The following is a 20,526-nucleotide window of genomic DNA, read 5'->3' as shown; positions in this document are numbered from 1 at the left end:
TTAGAAGGATGAGGGGGGATATCATTGAAACCTACTGAATATTGAAAGACCTGGATAGAGTGGACGTGGAGAGGATGTTTCCAGTAATGCGAGAGTCTAGAACCAGAGAGCACAGCCTCAGAATAAAAGAACATCCCTTTAGAACTGAGATGACGAATTTCTTTAGCTAGAGGGTGGTGAATCTGTGGAATTCATTGCCACAGATGGCTGTGGAGGCCAAGTCAATGGGTATATTTAAAGCGGAGGTTGATAGGTTCTTGATTAGTAAGCGCGTCAATGGTTATGGGGAGAAGGCAGAAGAATAGGGTTGAGAGAAAAAAATAAAGCAGCCATGAACAAAAGGCAGAGCAGACCGGATGGGCCAAATGGCCTAAATCTGTTCCCATGTCTCATGGTCTTAATGCCTTCCCTGATCTCATCCTGAAGTTTTCAATGATCACCAATTAACATGAACATTCATCTATTGACTTACTCTGCGTAGTTTCAATGGTACAGAATCATAATGTTCCACACCCAATGATTGATTTCAGTAGCCTTAAAGTATCAGTAGAAGTTAAATTGTGAACAGGTTTTATTTCCTGGTTCTCAATTAATATCTGCTATCCATAATTTCATAACTCCAAAATAATCCCTAACACCGACATCTATTTTTGAAAAACAGGTGCTCATGCGATTGAGGATAGAAACCATATAGGTCTGCAAAAATTGTACATGATACAGTAGTTTTCTGGCTTTGATTCTGGAAAGAAACCACTTTGAGTTCCTGAGTAACTCTGCTGAAACTTCAGAGTAATTGGTCTGTTTGGATTAGCTGGTTGTCCACGAGCATTTCAAAGAGTGAAAAAACATTTGCTGAAATGGAGGGCAAAGGAAGCAATCATTAAAATTTAAAATGTAATTTTAAACATGTTTTTAAACAAGTTTTCCATTTGAGAAATATATTTTCTTATTCCTGTAACTGGATGGCTATCCATTAAATTAATTGTGCCAGAAAATTGCTAAAATTGAATTCCAGGGAGATGGTGTTTTATCCATAGAAAGCTTGCATTTGGGTAATATCTTAGGGTGAATGGTTCTCTGTGAAGTCTTCAGCCATTAATTGTGCAGAAGTTACATTTGGTTCTTGTTTACAGCACAAACACAAATAAGTTAGGATCAAGTAAGATTTGAATACACACCTTTTAAAGCAGTATAAAGTACATGAAGAATTGACATGAAAGGTGTACAGTTATTGAAATTATTAAATTACATTTTTACAAGATAACTGTCATAAATATTGGAGTAAAAATAGTGTGTAATTTTTAAATGCATTCATATATCCATTTAATTGTGGTTTAACAATTAAAATCATTTAGCAGTTTCCTCATTTGACTTGATCTTTTAAAAATAGAAATTGGTGGCTGTTCATGTTTAATGCATCCAAAACTGCTTTTTTTTGTCCACTTGTTCTTCAATAACAATTGGTTACTCCATGTTTTGTTTTTAAATTGAGAAAACCTTTTAGGCCACAGTCAATGGCATAATAAATGGAAGTGGGAAGAGGCCAAACTGCTCTGCAATAAGATCCTTTCTCTAATGGTCACTTTCTAACATGATTCCCATAACCATTAATTCCCTCTGAACCTGAAAATCTAATTAGTCTTGGGCTGGAATAGACTTAACATCTGAGCATTTGCAGCCATGTTGATTAGAAAATTCCAAAGATTCACAATATCCGAACAAAAAATTTTTTTTCCACATTTCTAAATGTTCATAGCCCAAGATTCTGCACACATTTTAGAATCACCAGCCAGAGGAAATAGATACTCAGAATCTTTCCCCTTATACCCATAATGTTTCTGATTCTTTAAAACTCCAGTGTGCATGGCCCATTCAATTCAATGTTTTCCTGTAAGGTAACTCATTCATCTTGGGAGTCAATCCAGTAATTCTGAGCTATCTGAGTTAAACAGGAACACCTCATTCAGCCTGGGTAGTCTACAACCCAATGGCTTGAACAATTTTAGGTAACTCTCCCCTCTGGTGTGTTTTTCTCCCCTGATTCTCTCTTTCCTATCCTTCTCCAGTTCCCCTCCTGTTTCTGTTCCTTTTCCCACCCACCCCCCTCCTACACACACACATTACCCATGTCTCTTTCCCCCATCTGGTTCTAGTTCCATCTGCCATTCACCTCTCCCCTAACGGTTCCCATAATCACCTCCCTTACTTATCAGATTCCAGCACTGGTAGCCCTTATGTTCCCATTTATCACCCTCCAGCAGCTGTCTCCACCTTCAACCTCCCTCCTCCCACCTCACACCATCTGCCTCTTTTTTTTGTCTCCATCCATCACCACCATCTCGATCTCCCAATTCCACTCCTCCCTTCCCCTACCTAGGTCAACCTGTCAGTCATCGTTCACCCCCTCATCAGTCCACCGATCACTTGGGCTCCTGTGTGACCACTGCCCTTCTCTTTATACTGACTATCTCCCCCTCCATTCTGATGCAGGGTTTTGACCTGAGACATCAACAATTCTTTCTCCTTTCTCCCCCTCCCCCACCCCACCACCGCAGATGCTGCTTGACCTGCTGAGTTCCTCCAGTGTATTGTTTGTTACTGAGTATATTTTTCCTTTCCTATGGAGACCAAAACTGCCCTCATCCTTCCAGGGGAGATTTCACCAATGTTCTAGTATGGTTTCAGCAAAACTTAACCTCTTTTGTATTAGAGACCAACATAACATTTATCTTCCTGCGGTGGTTTGCTCAGGAATTTATAATAACATATTTATATGTAGATGCATGTCTAATCTTAATGTGTTTATTACTGGGGGCCATGATATTGTTCCTCCTCACTGGCCCCACTGCACACTCCCCATCCTTCCCTACTGTTGTTTGTACTTGAATATTAACTTTCTTTTGTATGCAAGGAAACTATCAGATTCCACATTTACTATTTACTCTTTCCACTCATTCTACCAAAATGAATAATCTTGTATTCCTCCATATTCTATTTACCAGCATTTTGTTCACTCATGTAATTTGCTCACAAATACCTTTTGCAGACTCTTCTCAAACCTGACTTCCCCACTAGCTATGTTCTGGCAGCAGTCCTGGATGCTTTACACAATATCCTTTCATCTAGGTGATTAATGTAGATTCTAACTCTGCTCCTCCTGGCTAGTAATAACCTGCCAACCTGAAAATGAGCCATCTATTTTTGGTGTCTCTTTGCTGTACTCTGTCAAGCTAACATATTATCCTCAGCCCCATGACCTGTATTTTGTGTAACAACCTTTTCACGTGGCATCTTATCAAATGCCTTTTGAAAGTCCAGATATATTATTGTTAACTCCTTGTACTTGCCTAACCTGCCAATTACATCCTCAAAGGACTTTTGTCAAATATTTCAGCTATTTCCTTTTCCATATTATAATTTCTCTTCTCTCCACTTTTAAGGGACCTATGTTAATTTTTTAAATCCTTTTGCACTTCTTCAGATTCCACTACAATCTTCGTACCTTTCTGCTGTTTTGCACTCTTCTTTGTATTTATTGTTTATTTATTATTACCCTGTATTCTGTTTACTCTGTGAGCTTCATGCATACAAGGAATTTCATTGCACCCTGTTGTAGATGACAATAAACTAATCTACTGATAAAAGCTCTTAACATATTTTTGTAATTGCTCATTCTATTTTATTTCCCTTTCATTTGGCTTGAGGGGATGTGTTGCCTATTCTTCCTTTTTCTTATGTTCTTAAATTGGAAAAATATAAACTCCCTTTGTGGCAATGATACAAAGTTGTTGTTTTTCACTTGCAGTACAAAAATTGAAAAGGAGAAAAAGGAACATGCCAAACAACATGGTATGATCCGTACAGAAATAAGTGGAGCAGAAATTGCTGAAGAAATGGAGAAAGAGCGAAGGTTTTTTCAATTACAGATGTGTGAGGTAAGTCATTCTGTGTAATTATTACTTGTCCAGGATGTATAATTATGTAATTATTTGTTCAGCCATAGTTGAACATGCTACCCATGCTTTTTTTTTCTAATCATTGCTTTTCAAGAGTTTATACTTGGCAAAACAGGCTGCCGACTTTAAAACAAAATCACTGTTACCATTTTATAGATTGATAGCTTATGTGCGTGTGGAGAGAAGTGACTGCAGATGCTGGAATCTAGAACAAAAAAACTTGCTGACCAGCTTGTGTCTCAACTCTCCTCTCTTCCTCCCCGCCCACCATCTGCTTCCACCTATCACCTACCAGCCTCTGTTTTACCCCTGCCTCTGACACCTATATACTGGCTATCTTCCCTCTACGCACGTAGTCTTGATGCAGGGTCTCGACCCGAAACATCGACCATCCCTTTGCCTCCACAGATACTGCTTGTATCCCTGAGTTCTTCAAGCAGTTTATTCTTTGCTTGAGTGTATGTATCTGGCTGAATGCCTTGATGTAAAAGTTAGGTTTAAACAGATAAAAAACAAAACAGTAGCCATGGACAGTTGCCCAAAGTAGTTTTCAACTGTGGCAACATTTCAAAATATCTGCATTTGTGTAAAGTATTGAAACAATGAGGTTGTGAATGGCCTAGTAAATAACTGTTTTATCATTTCTTTTTTTTTGTTTTTTTTCCTTTTCTTTCACCACTTAGGTTTATTCCTGTTGTTAATTCTAATTGGAGTTGAGGGCTAAAGAAAATCCCAGAATGCCCAGGGCTTTTCTAAACTATTTTAAAAAGGAAAGGGCAGTAAAAACAAATGTTGGTCCCATAGACTAAAAGGCAGGAGAAGTTTGTTGCATGAAATGAAGAAACGGCGAGACATTGAACAACGGGTAGTCTAGTAGACAAGACTTCGAATGAGAATAAGGAAGCTGAAATAATTGAAATATGACTAAAGAGAGGAGAGTTGAAAACGGACAATTCCCTGGGCCTGGTAGCTTACATCCCAGGATTCTGAGAGATGGCTGAAAAATTAGCTGATGCATTAGTGACTTTCTTCCAAAAATTTCCAGATTTAGGAATAATCCCAGCAATTTCAAAGGTGGCAAATATAACATTGCTGTTCAAGAAGGAAGGAAAGAAAAGTGATTATCGTTTGCCAAATTAGCCGACATTAGTTGTTGACAAAATATTGAAATCCATCATTAAGGATGCAGTAACAAGGTACTTATTTTTAAAAAAATCAGGATACGAGTAAGCAAAGTCGTCATGGTTTTATGAAAGAAAAATGAGCTTTGACAAAACTAGTAAGTACTTTTGAGGATGTTACTTGTATTATACCAGTTTTTCCAAAGTTACCACCCAAAAGCTTGTTACATTAAATGAGGCCTTGGAGGGGTTTTGGCAACATATCCATAAGGTTAGAGCAGTGTTTAAAGGAAAAAAAAAGGGGAATAGATGGGTCATTTCTGTTTGACAGACCTGTCTTTGTGGGTTACCTCAAATTGAGGTACAAGGACAGGGTCACATTTCCAGGTTTACTGATGATACAAAGCGAGAAAGGGAAGTATCTAGGGGGTTCAAAGAGTATACAAAAGGATACAGGCAGGTTAAGATAGTAAATGGCGTATAATGTGGGAAAATGATAGATTATTTACATTGTTTAGAAGAATAGTAATAGAAAATATTTTTTAATGGTGAGAAACTAGTAAATGTTGATGAACAAAGATTTTGGTGTGCTAGTGCATAAAGATGAAATATTTCGGAAGGCAAATGGTATGTCAGTTTTATTGCAAGGGTATTAGAGTACAAAAGTATAGAAGAGAAGGTACAGGGTTTTGGTGAGATCTCATTTAGGTACACAGACTTAAACAGCAGGCCATACTGGGATCAGTGCAATCTAGATTAACTAGATGTATTCCTGGATGAGGATATTGATCTACCAAAAGAAAGTGGATAAGATTTGCCAATATCCACTGGAATTTAGAAGAATGAGGGGTGATTGTCATTGAGACATTTTCTGAGATGTCTTGAGGCTTTTCCTCTAGTCTAGGGATTGAACATCTATGGAGCAGAGTTCTCAGGAAAAAGAGTTGGCCATTTGTAAGTGTAGGATCGAGAGGAAATTTCTTTACACTATTCTTTGCTGTCTGCCAGTATATTGCTCTATCCCCGTGGGTGCAATAGATGTATACAGTATGTACTGGTGTGGATGCCACATCAGTTGTTTAAGTTGAGGGTTTGGAATGGTTGGAAGTAAAAATTACTATATATACATGCTTGCTGTTCCAGTGAAGCAGGGGTGTGGATTTTCACACCCATCATTATGATGACTCATGGTTCCTATGAACTTTAATAAATGCACACACACAAGTTGTACTGATGCATGGTATTTTGAATCTTTCTTAGGAAATTTATTTGCTAGCAAAGTTCTTTGTGAATATTTTGAACACGTGGTTACCACATGTTGACTTTGCGATGTGGATTGTGTAGGTAATCTTAAATATTGTATCACATCCTGCAGTTTCATGCCCTTCGCAAGAACATTGTTACACTGGATATTTTCTTGAGTGCCGTGATTTTTCAGCTTCAAAATGTTCATTGTTTTCACAGTATTTGCTTAAGGTCAATGAGATCAAGATTAAGAAAGGTGTTGATTTACTCCAGAACCTCATTAAATATTTCCATGCACAATGCAAGTAAGTTTTTGAATTTTTTATGCCTTTTTTATGAAAGATTTTGTAATACTTTGAATTCTATTAGTAGAGTTTATGCTGCATTTATTTTTAAAGTCTAATTTTGTTCAGTTAATTACATTGTTAAGGGCAGAAGTTTTGATTAATTTGTACAATGTATTCCAGTTTAACTGTTTAGAATCAGTTTTTTTCAGGATGGCTTGAAGGCTGTAGAAAGTTTAAAACCCTCCATGGAAAAGTTGGCTACAGATTTGCATGCTGTAAGTCTAATAATTACTGTGAGTGCAACTACATCATATATTTTACATACAAAATGAAGGAATGCAAATTACTGCTTTCAGTTAGATTAGAGAGTTAAAACCAAGTTGTACACATCTTGGGTTTTGATTTTTGCTCTCTTTTACGTCTGTTGATACATGTTAGGCTAACATTTAGGTCTTATTATTGACAATTAATGCATTGGACTAGAAGGTAGAAGGAAACCTGCTCTTGAATGTTAAACATTAGCTTCTTCAGGAAAGTGTGTTTTTGAATTTTGGAATTGGATCTCACTTAGTTATGTTTCCCTCCGTGGCAACATGCTTGCTGATGTTCGTGACTGGATATTCTGCTGTTAATGGGTTTAACTACAGTTAAATTCATGTGCAGTTTTCACACCTAATTCTCTTATGTCAGCTCATGAATGAAGTATGGAAGTAGGGATGGGAAGAGGGAGCATAGTAATGATGCAAATAAAATGTTTTATGTGAGTGAAATTTAAAATGGGTTGAAATAAAAGAGTAATATCCAAAACAATTTAATAAAAGATCTACTGAAGTATTTTGATTCCTGTAAAAGATATTGTATCACTTGAGTAGGTTTTCTGAAGACGAAAGGAGAAGGAGATTGAGAAGCACAAAGCTGGCCTGTAGGTGCACTAAGTAATTAAGAAGGCAAATAAAATGTTGCCCTTTATTGCAAGGGAAATGTTGTGCAATAGGAGGAAATACCTACAACAATTGTACAACATTTTAATGAGGCCACAGGTCAAAAACGGTATATCATTTTGTTCTCCTTATTTAAGGTAGAAATATATTTGCATTGGGGATAGTTCAGAAGTTTCACCAGTTTGATTCCTGGGTTGAAGGGAAGAAATGAGGAAAGATTGTACAAGTTGGTAATACTCATTAGAAATGAGAAGAATGAGAGCTGATCTTATTGGAACATATAAGGTTCTGAGGGGGTTCAGGACGTTTTTTTTCCTTGTTGGGGAATCCAGTTTGGAATAAGAATGGAGAAATTTTGGACTGTAGAGTCAAGAATTGAGGGGTCAGGCAGAAACTGAAATAGAGGCCAACTTCAGATCAGTATGATAATATTGAATGGCGGAGGAAGAGTACCACCAATGTTGTCTCCGCAAAATCCTTCAAATTCACTGGAAGGATAAGAAAAGCAACTTTAGCCTTCTCTCCCTGACCAGCATCTGCAGTATTGCCTTGGTTACTCTCAGTTGACTGTGTTGTGTAGGCTTCATTGGGTAGGCTGCATTGTTCTCATGCTTGACTCTACATTCTGAAAAGGTGTTGTATTCTTTGGGAGATGGGCAAACAGAGAAAAAGATTTAAGCATGTTCTCAAAGCTTGGTAAGAACGCCCTAAGAAGAAGCAGAAATGATGGAGCAGGCTGAAGGGGCTATATGATCTACCTCTGCTCCCATTTCTTCTGTTCTGACTGCATTTGAGCTCAAGTGTCCATCTGTGTACTCACCAAGGTTCTGTAAAAACATTTTCTCACAATCATTCTGAGACAGTTGGGCCAGGGCAGCTGGAACGATGAGCGTCTTATGGGTTTGACCAGTCAAATTATGTGGAATCTTATTTCTTCTTTTTGATCAGCTAGCTGCTTTGATACACTTGGGGAAAATGTCAAAATTTTGACATCCCCGCGCCACCCCCCACCCCCGGTCAGATCCATAATAAGACACTCATTGTGGTTTCTGAATCAATAAATGCTAATAAATCTATACTTCTTGCATTTTGCTGGTTACTCTGCAAATTGACAGAGCATAGTTCAAATAATTTCTGATTGTGCAAGACTACTTTTGGAGTTTAACTAACTGACACTGTGAAACTTATCAGAGCTGCGTCTCATTTTTCAGCCTGTGAGAATTGCTCTACTTAATCTCATGGGGTTATCTGTTGCTGATCTTTTGTATCATGTTCTTTTCTTTTTTTTAGTAAGCTAGTCATTAGAATTACCTTAAGAATACTGTGGACTTGCTTGGTTTAGCAACTAAGTTACTGGAACTGCTATAGCATCTCACACCTCAAGTCTGAAGAATTTCCTTTACTCCCTGTATGACAAGCACTAGCATTCAAGTTAGCTTCTAACTAAGGGCAGCTTGCACTGCGCCAGACACCAGCATACAATGATATGAGAGGTCAGGTGCTCTATTTTCAGTTAACTCGTCCATTTTCATGATTTATGTTTAAATGAGTATTTTGTTATTAGCTTATTGGCTAAATCAGATAAATTTTATGTTACCTGAAGATTAACTGAAGGAAAATAGAATGTTACAGTACATTAGCAGACCATTCAGCCCATTGTGTTAGCACTGGCTGTTTGTGACTTTTCCAATTAATCCCGCTCAATTGCTTTTTTTCTGAAAACATGGTTCCATTTTGTATTTTCTTCCATTCATCTATTTGTTTAGTCTATTGAATGAGCGCCCTCCTGCAAACCCACAACAGAACCTTTCTCCTTTTACAGTCAGTTCTCCTTTTACCACCTTTACATTCTGTAAACTTGGCCTTGGATTTCAGATATGATTCCTATTGAAAAATTACCATTGTCAGTAATGATGCTCAGTCATTTGGCACCTGGACGAAATATTTTATGGATTGTGCCCTAAGTTAAAGGTGAAATGAAAGGAGGAGAGTTGGAAAAAGAAATGTTTTCATACATTGAATTATTTGGTTGGATGCTGCATTACTGAACGTTCAGGGAGTGATTTGAGCTGTACATCGTTTTCCCTTTTCCATCTTTTTGACTGAACTGAGGTTAAGCCATAATACTTTATAAAGATTTTTTTATTATTATCATCCCCATTAATGAAACTGCAGAAGTGTTGTGTGTGTGTGATTTTTGTGTTAAGTGGATAATTATTGGAGAAAGTAGCATTTCTTTTTTTTCTAATTCTGCTCCTATTGGGCACAAACTATTTTTTGCTTTCTGAAATATGACTACATTGATTTTTTTTTCCAGATCAAGCAAGTGCAGGTATGAGGAAGAAAACAGCTTGTCCAACTTCGGGATGTACTAAAAGCAGGGCTTCAGGTTGAACAAAAGGAGGTGAGCAGTTTTTTTTAGTACCATAATGCTGGTGCCATAATGTTATACCATTAGTAAATGTTATTTGTTTGGGTTTTTAGTCATGTTATTCTTTACAGTCAGAGAACAAGTTTGTGTAAAATATCAGGGCAATGAGTCTATCATATTTTGATAGTAAATGTTACAGTTTTAAAGCACTGAATTCTGCACTATCAAATATGCATGTTCTCAGGAGTGATTTCTAAGGATAATGACAGCACTATCCCTTTGAAATTCACATCTTATGAATCTCATGTTCACTGAAATGTTGCATTTGCTTCAAATGCTTTCTTAATTCTGATCTTTTGTGTCTCTGTGAGTTAGATGCAGATACTTTTCATGTTAAGTAAAATGCTTGATCTCTAACAAAGTTGATAAGATTTTCTGTTTGTGTTTAATTTGTATTTACTTAAAGATCATTTGTCACTCAGCTTTTTAACAACTTGTAGCATTGTCTATAACTTAATTTGTTATGAACAAAAAGATTTTGCATATATTCTCTTTATACTTGTGCTAGTACTCAGCCTCTTTAAACTGGCTATGTCCTGCCTGTTGTACCTCACTTAGTGTAGTGATGTTGATGTCAAAGCATGGGCACACTGATTTGCACACCTAACCATGTTCCCTATCCCTGGTTCCAGCAACATACCTAATCACTTTCTCTGGGGTGGTGTGATCAACAAAGGAGGAGTAGGGTAGGCTAATTGAAATGGGTCCTTCTCTTGACAAACTGCCTGGAACATGACTTTGTTAAAATGAAACTCAGTCAATAGAAAGGAAGGACATTGGGTCAGAGGAGGTGGAATCCTTATGGGTGGAGCTAAGAAATAGTAAGGGTAAAAGGACAATAGTAGCAGTCATATATAGGCCCCCTAAAAGTGGTCAGGAAGTGGACGATAAGTTGCAGTTTGAGATAGAAAAAGCATGCCAGAGTGACAATGTGAAGATAATTATGGGGGATTTTAACATGAAGGTGGACTGGGAAATCCAGCAAGGCGGTAGAACTCAGGAGAGTGAGTTTGTGGAATGTCTGAGGGGATGTTTTTCTGGAGCAACCTGTTGAAGAGCCCACCAGGGGATCGGCTGTTTTGGATTGGGTGCTTTGTAATGAACCGGAGGTGATTAGGGAACTAAAGGTAAAGAAAGGAACCACTGCGAACCAGTGATCACAATATGATTGAGTTCAGTTTCAAGTTTGAGAAGGAGAAGCTGATAACTGGTCTATCGATATATCAGTGGAACAAAGGAAATTACAATGGTATGAGAGAAGAGTTGGCCCAAATTGATTGGAAGAGTAAGCTAGCTGGAGGGACAGCGGAGGAGAAATGGAAGGAATTTCTACAGGAAATAAGGAAAATGCAGGATAGATATATTCCAAGAAAAAAGGTTTTGAATGGAAAAAAGGCACAAATGTGGATAACAAGAGAGGTGAAGGCTAAAATAAAAGCAAAAGGGGCGGCGTACAAAGAAGCAAAAATTAGTGGGAAAACGGAAGACTGGGAAGCTTTTAAAAACCTGCAGAGAGAAACTAAGAAGGTCATTAGGAAAGAAAAGATGAATTATGAAAGGAAGTTGGCGGATAACATTCGAAAGGTTACTAAGAGTTTTTTTAAATACATAAGTAAAAAAAAGAGACATGGGTTGATATAGGACCAACTGATAACGGTGCAGGAGGTACTGTAATGGACGATAGAGAGATGGCAGAGGAATTGAATGAATATTTTGCATCGGTCTTCACCGTGGAGGACATCAGCAATGTGCCGGTTAGTCAGGAGTCTCGCGAAATGGAACTGAGTTCAGTTAAGATTACTAGAGAGAAGGTGCTAGGAAAACTAAATGGGCTAAAGACTGATAAGTCTCCCGGACCGGATGAGGTGCATCCCCGGGTTTTGAAGGAGGTGGCTTTAGAGATAGTGGAGGCATTGGCGATAATTTTCCAGGAATCGATAGATTCCGGCATGGTTCCGGAGGACTGGAGGGTCGCAAATGTAGTTCCGTTGTATAAGAAAGGTGGGAGCCAGCATAAAGGAAATTACAGACCTATTCGTCTGACGTCAGTGGTGGGAAAATTTTTGGAATCTATCCTCAAGGATGGGGTTCTGGAATACCTAGAGGCGCAAGGCAAGATAGGCCCAAGCCAGCATGGTTTCGTGAAGGGAAGATCCTGCCTGACCAACCTATTGGAGTTTTTTGAAGAAATCACAGGTAGGGTGGATAAGGGAGAGGCGGTAGATGTTGTGTATTTAGACTTTCAAAAGGCCTTCGATAAGGTGCGTCACAAGAGACTGATTAATAAGATGAGAGGTTATGGAATTACAGGTAGGATAGCAGAATGGGTGGAGCATTGGCTGGTTGGCAGGAAGCAAAGAGTGGAAATAGAAGGATCTCGTTCTGGTTGGTTACCGGTTACTAGTAGTGTGCCGCAGGGGTCGGTGTTGGGACCGCTCCTTTTTACCTTCTACATCAACGATTTGGATAATGGAATAAATGGTTTTGTGGCTAAGTTTGCGGATGACACCAAGATAGGTGGAGGAGTAGGGAGTATTGAGGAGATAGGAAGGTTGCAGAGGGACCTAGACAGTTTAGGAGAATGGGCAAGGAAATGGCAGATGAGATTCAATGTTGAGAAATGTGCATTTGTACACTTTGGAAGCAGAAATAAGCGGGCAGATTATTATCTAGAAGGAGAGAAGATTCAAAGTACAGAAGTACAAAGGGACTTTGGGGTACTCGTGCAGGATACCTTAAGGTTAACCACTAGGTCGGATCGGTGGTAAAGAAAGCGTATGCTATGTTGGCATTCATTTCGAGAGGTATAGTGTATAAAAGTAAGGAAGTGTTGATGAGGCTCTACAGGGCACTAGTGAGGCCTCATTTGGAATATTGTGCGCAGTTTTGGGCCCCACATCTTAGGAAGGATGTGCTGACGTTGGAGAGGGTTCAGAGGAGATTTACGAGGATGATTCCAGGAATGAAAGGGCTTACGTATGATGAGCATTTGTCGGCTCTTGGACTGTACTCACTGGAGTACAGAAGAATGAGAGGGGACCTCATAGCGACACTTAAAATGTTGATAGGAAAGGACAGAGTAGATGTGGCCAGGCCGTTTCCCTTGGTGGGTGAGTCCAGGACCAGAGGGCAGAATCTTAGAATTAGAGGGTACAGTTTCAAAACAGAGATGAGGAGAAATTTCTTTAGCCAGAGGGTGGTGAATTTGTGGAACTCCTTGCCACATACAGCAGTGGAGGCCAGATCAGTAGGGACGCTCAAGGAAGAGATAGATAGATATCTACATAGTCAGGGTATCAAGGGATATGGGGATAAGGCCAGAAATTGGGATTAGAATAGTTTTTTTTTCCTCCCCATTCCCCATTTCTTTTTCCCTTTTCCTTGGAGCAGACTCGATGGGCCGAATGGCCTGCTTCTGCTCCCTTGTCTTGTGATCTTGTGATCAGAGGGACAAGCACAAGATGTCATGGCAGCTCTCCTGGTCCAAGCAGTGGCATGTATTAGGTTAAATCATCATCCAAGCAAGGTATTGCTAAGACGTCCACATTAACTGAGCCATGATGGGTACAGATGATTGTTGGACTGACCATGGCTTAATCTGCTATATTACCTTCATCAACCTGGCCCCAAAACAACAACGTCAATGGAAGTGTTGTCACAAGAAGGTCAGTGTTAAGGCTGTCAGGAGTTCCAAAGGTAACGCTTCTTGAACAGTGCCTTACAGGCATCCTGTCAATTCTCAACCTACAGGAGTGGCAAAATGTTCACAGCTTGTGACCTGTCCTGAAGACTGCCATAATTGGCAGCTGCAAAGAGACGTTTGATTTCTCTATTGTGAAGAACTAGGACTGATTTGATAAGAATGACGAGGAGCAACCAGCTGCAAATGTAAGGTGTAAGTTCATGGTGAGACCCTGGAAAATTTGAACCACTTCCCGCATATCAGGAGCCACCTCTTGGTGAAGACAGACGTCAATGATGAAATTCACCATTGCTGTCAACTGACATGCCTACTATTCCAGTGGTCCACTGGAAAATCTATGACCTAAGAACAGATAATGGATTGAGAGTGCACAAGGCTCAGTGATGGCATGACATGCTCAGATTCTTAAAAGGTTATACAGCCATCTACAGCTCATACACTGCATCCTATGGGCAACCAAAAACAGAATTGAATTTGTCAGAGACAGAGGTTGTCAATACTTGCTGGAAGGAATGCTTTCCAAAGAATTCCTGAACCATGACCTTTAACGCTGGTGTCTTTGACTCCTCACAGTGGTTTATTCCTAACTTATAAGAAATTGAGAAAGCCATATCCCATCTGGAAAATAGTGCCTTGGAAGAACACAATTTCCCCACTGAAATCCTAAGGAGCTTAAGTATCAAAACTTATAATCTCATCGTCCATATCTGAGAAGAGTAAGCTATGCCAAGGGACCTCAAAGGTGCTATAATCAAAGTCATCTTTATGAAAGGAGACGAGTATGACTGGTAACTACAGCAGGGTTTCCCCCATCAGCTACATGGGAATGTCATCCCAAGAGTCTTTCTGAACCAGCTCCTCCAGTGGCTGAAGAGCTGACTTCCAAATTGCAGTATAGATTCTGTCCATCTTGAGATACAGTGGGCATGATCTTCACTGCATAACAACTCTTAAGAAAAATGCGGTGTGCAGCACCAACCTTTTTCAACTACGCCAAAGGCTTTGTTTCAGCAATCACGAATGACAATGAAATACCTTGCTCAACTTCAGCTGCCAGCAGAAATCCACCTTCTTATGTTTGCACCATGATGCCGGGTTACAACAGAGCCAATCTCGGTGAAGACCAGTGTCAAACAAAGCTTCATTATTGGCCCAACACTTTACTTGTTCTTTCTCGCTGTAACATTGCACTTCACTTCCAAAAATGCTTTCCGCAAGAGTGGAGGTATCTTCCGGACTAATAAGAAATGGCATCTACACTCCAGAAGCAAGGTTAACCAAATCTCAGAAGTCAAGCTGTAGTATGCAGATGACATTTATCTTTTGAGGCCATGTCAAAGCCATGGTTGACTCGTTCTTTGAAGCATCAGAAAGGATGTGCCTTACACTCAACAGCTGCAAGACCCTCTCCTAGTCTGCCCCAACTACATCACAATGCCCTGTGGTAATACAGTTAACGGCAAAACTTTAGAAAAGGTGAAGCATTTCTCAAATCCCAGGAGCCAGCTCTTGGTGAAGACAGACATCGATGATAGTGCACACCACCTCATTCAATGTGCCTGTACAGCCTTTGGTCGAGAGAGGAAAAGGGTAACTGAAGACTAAGACCTCAGACCTATCACAAAGTTCATTGTTTACTGGACAGCAGAGATCTCTGAATTCCTTTGTGCTTTTGGAAAAAGCTGCCAATGGTGTCTTTACAAAATATTCCAAATTCACTGGAAGGAAAAGTGAATCAAAGTCAGCGTCCTCTCTCAGGCCAACATCACAACCACTGAAGCTTTAATGACACTCACTGAGCTACTTTGGGCAAGCCACGTTGTGCGCCTGCGTAAACCAGATTCCTAGAATGGTCATTTTAATCTATGTTCTGAGAAGTGTGTGCTGAAAGTCTCTTTGCGAAAATGCAGTTTTCTCCACTGATTTCTAGGAATCTCTAGCCCATGACTTCTCATAGTGGAGAAGGAACATTTGGAATGATGTTGAGGACTTTAGAGTCCATTAATTTGGAACACACACAAGCCTGCATTAGCAGCAGAAGAAACGCCATCTCAGAAACTACCTGGCTTGTCGGGCACTCCATCCCTTCCATACAAGTCTGCAGTTCCCATGTTGGCTTCATTTAGCACCTCAGCATCCACAAAACCAGAGTTGAAGTACATCCCTCTATCATGAGGGACTGCCTGGGGAGAAGAGTGCTGAGCTTGTGTCCCATGTTAGACTTGCCAAAAAGTAGAATTGTTCTGACTTGGATTCCCAAAAGTTTCTGAATTTTGAACACTTATACTGCATTCCCCTTGTACTTCTGCCTAGCTGATTGAAATTTACTGGAAATGAGAGGATTACAGTCTCCACATTTCAATGCCCCTTCGGTTAAATGAAAATTTTCAAGACAGATTGGTGTACTTTTTGTTGAGTAAATTATTTGAATTAGGGCAGAGGGTGGGAGATGTGGAGGGGCTGGTGACTTTGGATAAAAAGCTGGGTTAAATAAAGTCAAGCTACAAATAAACCAGCAGATTTCCAGCATCTACAGTCCCTGGTGATAAATCATCATCTGATTGAATGATGGAACTAGGTTTGGGGACCAAGCAGCTTACTCTTATTCTAATGCGCAAATTACTCAAATTCACTTGAATGCATAACACGTTCAAGGTCAAATAAGGTTAACAATACAATTTAGCTTTCTTTCCCCAAAATTAAAAAAAAATATGTCAAGGAGTTTCTAGTATTATTAGAATACCTTTCCTTTGAACTGAGCTGCAAAAAGGATTCGGGTAACATTTAAGCATCATCCACAAGTATTGATGTTTGGTAACAAGAAACTATATTAGTCTCCAGAATTAATGTGCAGAATTTTTGAGGGCTGTGATAGTTAAAATATCCTGTTGATGAATTTCTATTTTGTAGAAAGTGGTTTATCAGATAATAAGAATACAGAATAACAAATATCATTCAGTTGTAAATGTATATGATCAATAAAATATCATAAATGTGCTAAATATGATTTGTTAAAATTTCTTGTAACTAAAGGATACATTTTGCTTCCTTCCAAAATGCATATACCTTTGTGATCAAAGTCTAGGAGAGTAAGTTTTTCTTGTGTTTTGTCTGGTTGTTAAATACTGCCTATTTAAAATTTGTTGTTTAATTTTAGTCAGAAAACATATTTAGTATTTATACCTCATTTGAATAAGGTTATTTGCATCTTTAATAGTAACACATTTGCATTTGTATATTGAGACAACAAGTAAGCTAAGTTTTAATTTGTTAGAATTTGTATTTTACTGTTACAGCAGCATTTAAAATTGTATGGTGATTAGGGCACAGAGAAAAATATGGTTATGATACAGGAAAATTGCCCCTCAAATAGCAAATTTAATTTCTAACCATTTTTGCATAAATTTACAAAGCAAAATCCAGCTATTAATTGGTTGTTTTTTTCCCGTTGCAAGTGAAGCTGGTGCTTTCATCTTTTGAGTCCACAAGCAAATTACCTTGATTCAAAATCGGCAAGTCTTAGTTGTATGCATGTCTGAAATATTAACAAGTTCAATATACTTCTGTTATTTCTAGTTGACTAATGGTGATACAGAGAATGAATTACAATAAAGATTGTATAGGTTATGAAAGTAAGTTTGGAAGCATTACGTTGTTGAAGATCAGGTGTTTAGGGATGGGTTATACATCAAAAAAAATGCATGGTATCATCTTTCCTGGCATGATTCCTAAACAAGGAAGGGGAAAAAAAAGTACTAAATATGTCATTATGGTCCTTGCTCTTCCTGTAAGAAGTTTCATGAGACTTAATCTAAGCTGCAGATCATGGTAAATGCAATCATCTTTTACAGTCTGACTAATATTCATATGGATCTGTTCTTCCTTTGTGCTGTAAGGACATTCCTACATTGCTCTCCAGTGTGCTGGAGTAGATAAATACAAATGAAATAATATCCTCCATATTAGCAGGAAACCTATAAGTGGTTCTGCACAGAGCAACTAATACTTAACCAATTTTAAATTATGAAGAGTGTTATTGACAAAAATTAGTACTGATAATTAATGGAGTACCATACTAACACAAAAATAACAAAAAACATGCATCAGGTTAGTCAGCATCAGTGGAGCAAACAGGGTTAACATTTTAGGGATAACCTTTCATCATTCTACCATTATTCTTGATTAAATCGAGTTGTAAGGTGTAATAAAATTACTACTCCATTTAGGATTCCCAGGTTCGCCAGAGCACCATGTACAGCTTGCATCAACCTCAGGGAAACAAAGAACATGGAACGGAAAAATGTGGTGCTCTGTATAAAAAAAGTGATGGGTAAGTTGTGTTTTTTTTCACTAATTGTTAAACCATTTTAAGAAATGTCTGAAAAACTGTTTATCTTAGAAACTTTTCACTAAGAAGCATCCACTTTGCTGAAGAAAGTCACACAAACCAACCAGGACAAACAAATATTAATGATCTATTGGTATTGGTTTATTATTGTCACTTGTACCGAGGTACAGTGAAAAGCTTGTCTTACAAACCGATCGTACAGGTCAATTCATTACACAGTGCAGTTACATTGAGTTAGTACAAAGTGCGTTGATGTAGTACAGGTAAAAACAGTAACAGTACGGAGTAAAGTGTCACAGCTACAGAGAAAGTGCAGTGCAATGAGGTGCAAGGTCACAACAAGGTAGCTCGTGAGGTCAGAGTCCATCTCATTGTTTAAGGGAACTGTTCAATAGTCTTATCACAGTGGGGTAGAAACTGTCCTTAAGACTGGTGGTACGTGCCCTCAGGCACCTGTATCTTCTACCCGATGGAAGAGGAGAGAAGAGAGGATGTCCCGGGTGGGTGGGGTCTTTGATTATGCTGGCTGCTACACCAAGAGAATGAGAGGTAAAGACAGAGTCCAAGCAGGGGAGGCTGGTGTCGTGATGCACTGGGCTGTGTCCACAACTCTCTGCAGCTTCTTGCAGTCCTGGGCAGAGCAGTTGCTGTACCAAGCCGTGATACGTCCAGATAGGATGCTTTCTATGGTGCATCGGTAAAAGTAATAATATCTAACTGATATTATTAGACCCATGTTGCACAACATACACAATTGCTGTCCCTGGAGTTATTATTTCTATCCCACTTGGCTGCTCATTGCTCATAGGCATGGTTGTAGGCTTGTAACCCGTAAGCGGTAATCCCTAGCTCCTTAAAAGGGAAACCTGTGAAATCATTAGGAGAAGCTTGTGAGGACCAGGAGAAATGTTGCAGAGGCTGAATTGAAGACCCAAGCTGAGATTCAAATCTCCCTGCTGTCTGCCATTTTCCATGGCCCACTTGACTCTAGGACCAGAGACACATCTAGGTTTTAGACCAGTAACTACAGATCCAGGGGCCATGTCAGGCCAGGTCCAGACTTCTGGGTTGAGTACAGATACATATTTCATATTGAGCACTGGATCCAAGTGTATTGTACTGATGGGTAGTGGTTATCACAGTTGTATGGGTATGGTACTCGTGGGGACAGGTGTCTTGAGCCATATTGGAGTACAGTATCAGTGGGCACAAGGTTTATCTCTACATAATGGGACACAGATCTGTATCCATGGGCTAATTCTGGCAAGGTGGTGTACTGGAGATGTGGCAAGTGGGGTAACGAGGGGGCAGTGAGTGGAGCAGTAAGGAGGTGGTGAGGCAGTAATGAGAACAATCTCTTTGGGTGTCCCTGGGAATAGCCCATAGATCAGGGAGTCCTCTGTAATGCAGCTGCTTGGGATGAACTGTGATAAGGCACCTAGTATCCTCCTCCAGACCCTCTTTGCAAATACACAATCTGCAAAGAGGTGGGCGACTGTCTCTTCCTCATCTCAGCCATCCTGAGGGCAGCATGCGTTGGGAGTAAGATTCCGATCTGATAGGGATAGTCTGCTCAGGGAACCACCCCACAGGATCCATGGTGTCTCAAAGTGCTTGCAGGACATTCTGTGCAGACTACTGCCTGATGGACTTGTGGTTTAAGGTGATTTTCTGGAAGAACTTTGACACAAAAGAAAGTGCGGCAATGTCCAGCTATCTGGGGCTCTGGTTCCCACGTTGCCTTTCCACTCACTGCAACTCTAGTTCTTGCACTTCCTATTAACTCATTGCAACCCAAGTATCCATGCTCCCTTTTAACTTGGAAGAATTTCTATCATAGTGTGTAATCTCTAAAATTAGTGAATTAAAGTTTTGAGGCGTTTGTAGAAATAACATCCAATATGCTGGAAAATCTGCCAATCTGGCATCACCAATATCCCAAGCATGCAGGATTATCAGAATTTTATTGTATCTGGTTATGTATGGTTAAAATAAATCATGCAGTTTTGTGAATGGCTTTTAAAATTGGTATGGATTTTAAACGCAGGCCTTCCTGCCAAAGGATGTGTACCACTGTATTAGGCAGATAGCAGTAGCATTCGAAGTTCATTGTAATGACTTCACATTTAGAGTCCAAAAACAATTCAGAAATATTCCCAATTTAAAACAAATAATATTTCCTAAAAGTAGAGGGACTGTGGTTAACTATATTATGTGCAGATTTTAATGTTAATTTTTTTTTCCAGACTTAGGAAAGTGTGGCAGAAAAGGAAGTGCACAGTAAAAAATGGCTATCTGACAATTTCACATGGAACAGTAAGATTAAAAAATTTTGTATTTTATCCCATTGGAATTCAAGATTTTTCCATATCAGCTGTATATTTTAATGAATGTATATTTTTAAAAAAACAAAAACTGCTCTCTATTAAAAGAAGGACCAGATTTCAGCTTGCTTTTAGCAGAATAAAGGAATTAATCACGACTGCCTTGTGCT

General features: G+C 39.2%; 1 protein-coding gene across 1 annotated transcript in view; it reads left to right on the top strand.

Moving 5' to 3' along the window:
- asap2a (ArfGAP with SH3 domain, ankyrin repeat and PH domain 2a) overlaps positions 1-20,526 on the top strand; it is a 145,933-nt gene that overhangs the window by 88,333 nt on the left and 37,074 nt on the right. Inside the window, 6 exon segments of the mRNA XM_052024496.1 lie at positions 3,806-3,935; positions 6,542-6,627; positions 6,809-6,884; positions 9,868-9,954; positions 17,911-18,014; positions 20,279-20,348. Of these exon segments, the coding sequence (XP_051880456.1) occupies positions 3,806-3,935; positions 6,542-6,627; positions 6,809-6,884; positions 9,868-9,954; positions 17,911-18,014; positions 20,279-20,348 (553 nt within the window).

This window comes from Pristis pectinata, chromosome 10, assembly GCF_009764475.1.
Source record: "Pristis pectinata isolate sPriPec2 chromosome 10, sPriPec2.1.pri, whole genome shotgun sequence".
Classification (NCBI taxonomy): domain Eukaryota; kingdom Metazoa; phylum Chordata; class Chondrichthyes; order Rhinopristiformes; family Pristidae; genus Pristis; species Pristis pectinata.
This window is presented reverse-complemented; position numbering and strand designations above follow the sequence as displayed.